This window comes from Lactuca serriola, chromosome 8, assembly GCF_051521515.1.
Source record: "Lactuca serriola cultivar US96UC23 chromosome 8, Lser_US96UC23_V15, whole genome shotgun sequence".
NCBI classification, from domain to species: domain Eukaryota; kingdom Viridiplantae; phylum Streptophyta; class Magnoliopsida; order Asterales; family Asteraceae; genus Lactuca; species Lactuca serriola.
Genome location: NC_136415.1, coordinates 276,403,448 through 276,413,520, shown reverse-complemented (window position 1 = coordinate 276,413,520; position 10,073 = coordinate 276,403,448). Strand labels below are relative to the sequence as shown.

The 10,073-nt window shown below is 31.1% G+C and overlaps 1 protein-coding gene across 1 annotated transcript; it reads right to left on the bottom strand.

The window, feature by feature from the left end:
• Positions 1–3,638: 3,638 nt before the first annotated feature.
• On the bottom strand, positions 3,639–7,024 carry LOC145071006 (uncharacterized). The gene is made up of 4 exons (XM_079017958.1): positions 6,609–7,024; positions 5,783–6,058; positions 5,564–5,701; positions 3,639–5,299 (listed from the first exon to the last, which is right to left on the bottom strand). Exons 1-4 carry the CDS (start codon positions 6,945–6,947, stop codon positions 3,767–3,769), a joined length of 2,286 nt encoding a protein of 761 aa, XP_078874084.1. The 5' UTR covers positions 6,948–7,024; the 3' UTR covers positions 3,639–3,766.
• Between the last annotated feature and the right edge of the window lie 3,049 nt (positions 7,025–10,073).

Here is a 10,073-nt window from a genome sequence, read left to right as displayed (position 1 = left end):
TAAGGGCATGACATATAATAATTATTGAAGTATAATTATTACCGTATATTGCATCCAACGGATTCTAATATAAGAAAACACTTTAGAATCCCATGTAAACTAGATTGTACAACATTGTGAGGCTCTACTTCAAAACTGTACCCTTAGGGTATTGAATTAAATCCTATCTTAGTATAACCAGAGTCTCCTGGAGGGAGAGCGTGAGATTTGTGAATAGATCTATTCGGGACTGACAATCACACACCTGAACTGATAGCTACAGTTTGGCAGGCATGCCTGGGGTGACAAATGTCATTTAACCAACACTTGAAGAACGTTGTAAAGGTCTCTAGGTCATATCAAGCATGGTTATACAGCTCACAATAAGTATAAACTAATCACTTGTTTACGGAATTTCATTCTTCAAAGGTTTTATTTTAAGTAATAAAACTACTATACATACTGGTGTTAACCAAGGCCTTCATACTATACACTACTACAATATTGGTGGTAGCCATGAATTTTATACTAGAACTTTCATACAAAACCATACGTTATAGTTTGTGGCACCAGGCATACATACAAGTACTTTCAGACATAAGAACAAAATTCAATGACGAACTTACAATTGGTCTTGGGGTTTAAGACTACTTTTCATTACTTAAGAAAATATTGGATTTTCTTGGAAACATACAAACATTTCTACAAAGTCAATAACAGATTTTCATTTCTAAACATGCTTATGAACTCACCAGCTTTATGCTGATACTTTTTCAAAACTGCTTGTATTCTCAGGAAATCAGTAGACAAGTACCATCTGGAGTTTTGAGAAGACAGAGTGTATAGAGTCTCGTCTTACCTTTTGATTATACTTTGATGTTTCGAAACAAGAATCAAAACAGATGTAAATACCTTTTCATATATGTATTCAATGTAATGGTTGTGTTTACTATGATTACTATGAGGCAATGGTTGTGATACTACGCATGACGTCCTCTGCCCCCGAACTTTTCCGTTGTTCCGGTTTGGGGGTGTGACAGCCGTCGTCCCTTACATAAACCTTTTCAGGCCCTTTGACCTTTTTAGTTCCAAATGATGAAGCCAATCTGTTCAAGATGAAAAATTAAAGTTGTTAGTGACACTATGGAACCCGATTATGGAAGATAAGAACACACATACACATCAATTTCTAAATTGCATCCACATACCTTTCTACTTCAGTGTATTTCAACTTCAAAATAGAAGCGTTTTGCATGCAACAATGGTGTTAGAAACTCTTAACAAACCCTTCTTCTTCCCAAGACCAACTGCATGAAACCCTTTTTGATGAAGACGTTTCTGTTGAAAGGTGATGTTTGGTGGTGTACGAATGTATTTTTGAAAGATCTAGTACTATAAGAGAGTGATGACCGGCTGAGGAGGTTAACCTGTTGTTAACCGGTTGATTATATGATTTTGAAACGTCGTCTCAATTATTTAAGCTAATTGGGAATAAAAAATTCTTTTAGGGCTAATTTAGAATCGGGATGTAAAACTTATGTCTTTTATGGTATCAACCCTTGTTTTTATGTAATAATTTTTTATTTTTTTTGCAAAATTATAAATTGATTAGAAAATTGAGCGATTTCAAAAAGTTGGTCGTGCTTAGCTTAGGCAATAGTGTAACGCTTCCATGTTCACCGCTTGATTGTAATGTTCTCAAAATTAATTTTGTCTCCATATTTTAATTGAATTGTTTATGGCTTAAAATGATGCAGCATCTTTTTGTTAATGATTGTTTGAGCTGCGATTTTGGTTCTTTTTTGTACCAATTTCCTTGCTTAACGAGGAAAGAAATTCATTAGGCAGTTTTGACTATGTATTATTTATTATGTTATTGTTGCCTTTCTTTTGGCTCTAACATTGTTATTTTAAATATTTACCCAATTATAACAATTTCATCCAAATAAGCTTTGTAATTATATATATGTTCCAAAGTAAGGACTAAAATCGATAAAAAAAACCCTATAATAATAAGGACCAAAATCATTAAGAAACCTTGATACAAGAACCAAAAAATGAGAAAGATTTTAATTTAGACTAGACATGGTGAAAATCAGAAAGCACCTGAGCCTTCAAGTATTAATGCTTGCATTATTGCAAGTGGAGATCCAGAAGCTCTTTGATGCCCCATAAAATGCTTTGGATTCTAAAGAAATGGAATTGGAAGAAAAGAAGAAACCTTTATGAAATGAGAAAAAAGTAGAAACTTTAGAGCATAAAAAAAGATAAAATGAATCATAAATATGAAAAACTAAGAAAGCAAGAGCAACAGGAACTTTTGCTGCAACGAAAGTTCTCGCCGCAACACACGGGTTTAAAAACCTCTTTGTTGAACAATAAATACAAATAATATAAATCCTATTATTATTATTATTATTATTATTATTATTATTATTATTATTATTATTATTATTATTATTATTATTATCACTATATGCACATTTACAATTGGGTTTTTATAACACCTTATTACCTTAAACCGACAAGTAATTATTAAAGCCCAAACATCATTCTCTATTATTTAGATAAAAATCCAATAATTTTCGTTGTCATTTGAGATAACAATGAAGTCCACTTAATATTCTTATACTATAAATCGTATATCCAAAATTTAAAGGTTTTACATGGATCTTGTATGCCCTCAATATAATTCCATTATATAACGCAAAAAATACCAACAATCAAAGGAAGTATTTGATACTTTGGTCTAATTTGAAAATTTCAAAATAACCTAATTTTAGAACGATTAAGTAGCAAAAATCAAAGATCTTTGACATCATTATTTCGCAATCATTTTTCTAGATTTGAATAATTGGGTGTGAAAGCTGTTTCGGCTGATGTATAGTTTTCAATCACAACGCAGCAACATACACATACACAAGCTGGTAATGTCAAAAACTTTTAAAATAAGAACTTGAACACTAGTTTTAAACGACACATTGATTGCCCAGATGTATATGAACTTACCCCTCTTGGTGCAAATCGAAAACCCAAAAGATGATCCTCTCCGATTTGCGTTTTTTTATTCTTTGGGCTACGTTTTTTTTAAGGTATTGGATGTGTGTAACGGTTTGGTTCGCAGATCTGGAAACAAACATTTTGAGCTAGCGGAGAAGACGAAGGGGCGGTGGTAGATGGGTCGCGTCATTGGAATTTTCATCTGGGTCGCAAGCCACCGTCACCGGAGTTTGCTAGGGGTGGGTGGTGTTGCACAAGGGGCTGCAATGGTGGTGTAGGTGGTGGTTTTCGAACATCTTTAGAATACAGGGAGAGGGTAGACCAATTACCAATTTTGGTGTTATTAAGAGAGGGAAGGAGGGAGGGAGAGGTGATAATTTATTTTTCTTTTCTCTTTTAAATAAAATAATAGGAAATTTAATAAAATAAATTAAAAATGAAATATTTAAGGGTATATTGGTCATTTTATGTTGGGTATTGACTAAAACCAGACAAAAATGACAACTATAGGGACCAAAACCGCAGAAAGTATTCAAAATTGGACCACTGGTGCACCGTCAAACTTTTTTGGACCAAAGTCACATAATTTTGCCAACCACATGGATCATTTTTGCAATTTTGTCATTTTCTTATAATAATCCAAGGAAAATATATTGTGTTTCTGTTAAAAAAAATGCTTATACATAACACCTCTTAAATGGAGTTGAATTTTCATACAAAAAAACTTTGTAGCACTTGAGTTTTCTGTCTCCAACCATAATATACAACGTATAAAAAGGGCACAAATTCAGTTCCCAAAAATAGCTTCACGCGTCACAAGTTTAATCCCCCTAACCCATAACTCTGCCATATCAACACCACCCTCGCACACAAAATGCACCTCCTTATTCTTCGTCGTAACCACCCGAAACAACCCCTCCTCCTCCCCATCCGCCTTCTTCCTCCGGTTCCACCGGAACGACGAGCTTCCACCAACCTCCGCCCATTTACACACCACATTCCGCCTACTCGATTTCCCCCACCGCAACAACCCACCGCCTTCCACCATGCTCAGCCGCTTGCTATGTGGACACCCTTTCCCCCCTTTACAATGTTTCTTGACTCGACCACCACCCAACACCAGCCCCCGTGCCACGTGGTCCAACAGAACCTGTTCGGCGTCTTTACAAGCTAACCGGAGCGCCGTCTCGTGTCTCGCGTTCTCAATCTCACAAATCGCCCCTTTCGAAATCAAAAACTCACAGATCCTCCCGTGTCCTTCACGCGCCGCTAACATAAGCGGCGTGTATCCGTCACCGTCAGGAGCGTTAATGTTAATGTCGTTTTCACCGTTTGTCAACGTTTTAACGGCGTCGAAGTCGCCTCTAGAAACGGCTCGGTGGAGGGTGTAAAATGAAAAAGAAAATCCTTTCTTAGGGGCATTAATGTCATTTTCACATTCAAGGATAACTTTCTCAAAAACACCACAGTCAACACTCGCTTCCGATAAACTAACTGCGGTTTCGCCGTATTTATTTTGAAGTTTTACGTTAGCTCCGGCGGAAACGAGCAACCGGAAGGCGTCCACGTGTCGGTTTATGACGGCAACCATGGCCGCTGAATACCCGTTTTCATCCTGCTCATCGAGGTCAACTCCTTGGTCAACGAGTTTTTTCAACGCGTCAATATCGTTTACACGTGTAACAAACATTAAACTCGAGAATATCGAAGAATCGCTAGACCGGAGGACCTTTCCGGTTCGAACCACCTCCAAAATAGCTTGTCTCAGCCCTAATGTCCATCGAACCGATCCAGCAATCGACTGGACACATTGATTACCGGAATTGACCAAACCGAAATCGGCTCCGGCGCCGGCGAGAAGCTTAAGACAGTCGACGTGTTTATTCCTTGCACATATCATGAGTGCAGTTTCTCCGGCGTCAGTTTTCGAGTCGAGATTACAGCCGGCGTTGACCAGATGGTGGAGGACGGCGGAGTAACCGAGGTTTGCGGCCAAATGGATTAGCCGGAAACCGGTTCCTTTGATGGTTTGAACCGGGAGCTCCGGATCAGCACCCTGGTTTAATAAAAGCTCGATTGCTTTTAGATTTGAGCAAAGTATAGCGTGATGGATTATCGTTCGACCAAAATGAGGAATATTAGGGGAGATATGTTGAAGGAGGGTGTTTAATATTGAACCGGTTTTTTCAAAATACTCGACCGCGGACCATGTAATGTCATACGGTTCAGCTAAACCGGCGCCTACTCGGAATTCTTCTCCGGTTGTCGTGTCCCATGACCAGGCTCCTAGCCTCACCTTGGTGTCTGTTCTTGCACCCGCCTGCTCAAAAACCAATATTTCAAAGTTTAAAACTATTTTTTTTCTTATTATTTAAAAAAATAAATCATGTCATATACTAATTAAAAAATAACTAATATTAGCTGGCCAACCATTGGCTGTTTAGTTTTCATTTTCTTTAATTTGATTATTAAGTTTTTAGGTTTTTTCCGATGGCCAACTATATATTGACTGTTTAGTTTTTATTTTTGTAATATTTAATTAATTTTTTTTGGTTTATTTATGAAAATGTATATAGAAATTAACCTTCAAAAGAAGTTGAACAACTGAGATTTGTCTATTCACAATAGCCGCAACAAGGGCATTACAACTAACATCCGAATGTAAAAATGGCTTGGAAGATCGAAGCAAAACTCGAGCAGTTCCATTCATGTCTACTCCACACTGCCATCAAACATTCAAATATACATAATCAACTTTGTATATTATTCAATTTATAATTTCAAATATTTTTGTTATATGTACCTTGAAAAGTGTATCAACAAAATCAATATATCCTCTACATGATGCATTGACAAGAGCATGGATTGCAACATTAGGGCGAATGAGGTCTGATGCCATTAGAGCTTTTGCAGGCATGGCTAAACCAATGTGACTTGCTTCAAGTAAAGCCTCTTCACAAGCAACTTGAGAAGCTCCACCTTCGATTAATAACTCTAATATCTCAACATGGCATCCTCTTGTTGCTGCTGTGGTTGCATACCCACGAAATAATTTCTTGTTCACATTTGCCCCAATACTCTACAATTTAGACAAAAAAACTATGGTTATATACTTATATTGGCTCCATTTTCAAAAATCGAGATATGTAATGTTGAGATTAATTTGCATTTTGAGTTATAAGATATTATGACTAATCATTAAATTAAGCGTTAATTCTGCAAATGTGGCCAATAATTGATAGTTTGAATTTTGCAAACCATCGCTTTCAAAAGTAATAAGTAACGTTTCTAGCTATTTTTCGAAAACCAAATCACAATGAAACAAAAAGAAATGTCCAAGGCTAATCAAATTATTTTTCTCAATTACGAAATAACGGAAAGAACAGATCAAACATTTTGAAATTATCCGAAAGTAACTGAAATTATTTGCTCTAAAGCTCAAGCTGAAAATTAGGTCGTGATTCGGGAAAAAGAAATTGAAAACACATTATGCGTGTTCTAACAGTGAAGGTTGATTAGAATTTTGTATTTGTGTTCTTCTTCTATTTCAGTTTTGATAAAAGTAGGATCTTTTTCGTTAAATTCCGAATTTCAAGACAAATGATGCAAAAACTGATCATATTAATTACCAGTAGCTTTCTGACGAGCTTCACGTTTCCGGCATGAGCAGCGAGGAACAGAGCAGTGACATCCGTATTGAACTCTTCAAACTCCACTAGAACCTCGCTGGGAGACTCATCATGTAACACGATCTCTGTCTTCTTCGAATTCAAACATACGGTTCCAGCAAAGTTCACATCAACAAAAGGATCTGCCAAGCACTCCAACGCAGCTTTAAAATCGTTGGCATGTGCAGCTTCAACGAGGCGTTGTGAGACTTTCTCCACGTAATCTTCCACAGGAAACACCTTTTTCACAGCCAGATATCCTCCACCGCCTGTGGATTCGCCGGAGTTGTACACCGTCATACTTTCCGGTGTTTCTAGTAAGAAATGTGTTGTTGGATATTTGTTGTATAGAACAAGGAAGATGTCGAGCCTGCGTGCGTTATTGTATTTAAGAATTTTAGGGGGACAGATTTTTTTACAATACTTTATATAGCACACCCCCTTTTGCTACTTCAACTAATTTAAATTTAATATATATATATATATATATATATATATATATATATATATATATATATATATATATATATATATATATATATATATATATATATATATATACTAGGCGAATGCCCGTGCGTAGCGCAGAAATACCTATATAGTTGAAGTCTTTACTAATATATGTTTTCTTTTTAAATATAACAATAAGTTGTTGTTAAATTTGATATAATAATTTTTGTACTAAATTAATATAATATATTGACTATTTTCAATTATATGATAATATATACATCTATTATAATTTCATAATCTCAATCGTTTGAATGACTTCTACCCGCGAGTTACACATAAATAAAATTAAATATAATATATGGTTTTATGTTGTTTATACTTGTTGTTATTGTTAATTAATTTTTTTAAAATTTATTTGTTTAATGTTTTAATTTTCTATCATTATAATTATTTAAAACGTCAAACATTATTTTTTGATTTTAAATGTAACAATATAATCATTTATATAGAGTGATTTTTAACTATTGTTATTGTAAGTTAATTTAAGCTACTTATTTCAAATTTTTTAACGATTATAAAAATACATTCCGAAATATTTTAGTTAAAATGATATTACAATTTAGTGTTTTTTCATTTATCACTATACTTTATCGCTTTTAACTATTTACAAAATATTTTTTGGTTTTTTAGTGAAACTGAAATTTATATTTAAGTTGACATTGTAATGCGCATAAACACCTATATAGTTGAAGTCTTTATAAATATATATATTTAAAATAGAACAATAACGTTGTTGTTAAATTTGATATAATAATTCATCTACTAAATTGATATATTATATTGATTATTTTGAATTATATGATAATATACACATCTATTATAACTTTATAATCTCAATCTTTTGAATGACTTCTACCTGCAAATTACCAATGAATAAAATTAAATATAATTTATGGTTTAATATTATTTATAGTTGTTGTTATTGTTAACTAATTTTTAAAAATTTATTTGCTTAATGTTTTAATTTCTATCATTATAATTATTTAAAACATCAAACAATATTTTTTGATTTTAAAGTTAACAATATAATCATTTATATAGTTGAAGTCTTTACAAATATATGTTTTTAAAATAGAACAATATATGTTTGAAGTCTTTAATTTCTATCAATATATGTTTTTAACTATTTACAAAATATTCTTTGGTTTTTTAGTGAAACTGAAATTTATATTTAAGTTGACATTGTAATGCGCATAAACACATATATAGTTGAAGTCTTTATAAATATATATTTTAAATAGAACAATAACGTTGTTATTAAACTTGATATAATAATTCGTCTACTAAATTGATATATTATATTGATTATTTTGAATTATATGATAATATACACATCTATTATAGCTTTATAATCTCAATCTTTTGAATGACTTCTACCCGTAAGTTACCAATGAATAAAATTAAATATAATTTATGGTTTAATATTATTTATAGTTGTTGTTATTGTTAACTAATTTTTAAAAATTTATTTACTTAATGTTTTAATTTCTATCATTATAATTATTTACACCATCAAACAATATTTTTGATTTTAAAGTTAACAATATAATCATTTATATAGTTGAAGTCTTTACAAATATATGTTTTAAAATAGAACAATATATATTTGAAGTCTTTAATTTCTATCAATATATGTTTTTAACTATTTACAAAATATTCTTTGGTTTTTTTAGTGAAACTGAAATTTATATTTAAGTTGACATTGTAATGCGCATAAATACCTATATAGTTGAAGTCTTTCTAAATATATATTTAAAATAGAACAATAACATTGTTATTAAATTTGATATAATAATTCGTCTACTAAATTGATATATTATATTGATTATTTTGAATTATATGATAATATACACATCTATTATAACTTTATAATCTCAATCTTTTGAATGACTTCTACCCGCAAGTTACCAATGAATAAAATTAAATATAATTTATGGTTTAATATTATTTATACTTGTTGTTATTGTTAACTAATTTTTTAAAATTTATTTGCCTAATGTATTAATTTCTATCATTATAATTATTTAAAACATCAAACAATATTTTTTGATTTTAAAGTTAACAATATAATCATTTATATAGTTGAAGACTTTACAAATATATGTTTTTAAAATAGAACAATATATGTTTGAAGTCTTTAATTTCTATCAATATATGTTTTTAACTATTTACAAAATATTCTTTGGTTTTTTTTAGTGAAACTGAAATTTATATTTAAGTTGACATTGTAATGCGCATAAACACCTATATTGTTGAAGTCTTTACAAATATTTGTTTTTAAAATAGAACAATAACATTGTTATTAAATTTGATATAATAATTCGTCTACTAAATTGATATAACATATTGATTATTTTGAATTATATGATAATATACATATATATTATGACTTTATAATCTTAATCGTTTGAATGACTTCTACCCGCGAGTTACACATGAATAAAATTAAATATAATTTATGGTTTAATATTATTTATAGTTGTTGTTATTGTTAACTAATTTTTTAAAATTTATTTGCTTAATGTTTTAATTTCTATCATTATAATTATTTAAAACATCAAACATTATTTTTTGATTTTAAAGTTAACAATATAATCATTTATATAGTTGAAGTCTTTACAAATATATGTTTTTAAAATAGAACAATATATGTTTGAAGTCTTTATTTTCTATCAATATATGTTTTTAACTATTTATAAAATATTCTTTGGTTTTTTTAGTGAAACTGAAATTTATATTTAAGTTGACATTGTAATGCACATAAACACCTATATAGTTGAAGTCTTTATAAATATATGTTTTTAAAATAGAACAATAACGTTGTTGTTAAATTTGATATAATAATTCGTCTACTAAATTGATATAATATATTGATTATTTTGAATTATATGATAATATACACATCTATTATAA

Coding starts and splice junctions, on each gene's coding strand:
- LOC145071006 (XM_079017958.1), bottom strand. CDS start 6,947: ATGACGGTGTACAACTCCGGCGAATCCACAGGCGGTGGAGGATATCTG. Junction 5,702..5,782: donor TTGTTGATACACTTTTCAAG/GTACATATAACA, acceptor GTTTGATGGCAG/TGTGGAGTAGACATGAATGG. Junction 5,300..5,563: donor TTGTTCAACTTCTTTTGAAG/GTTAATTTCTAT, acceptor GTTTTTGAGCAG/GCGGGTGCAAGAACAGACAC.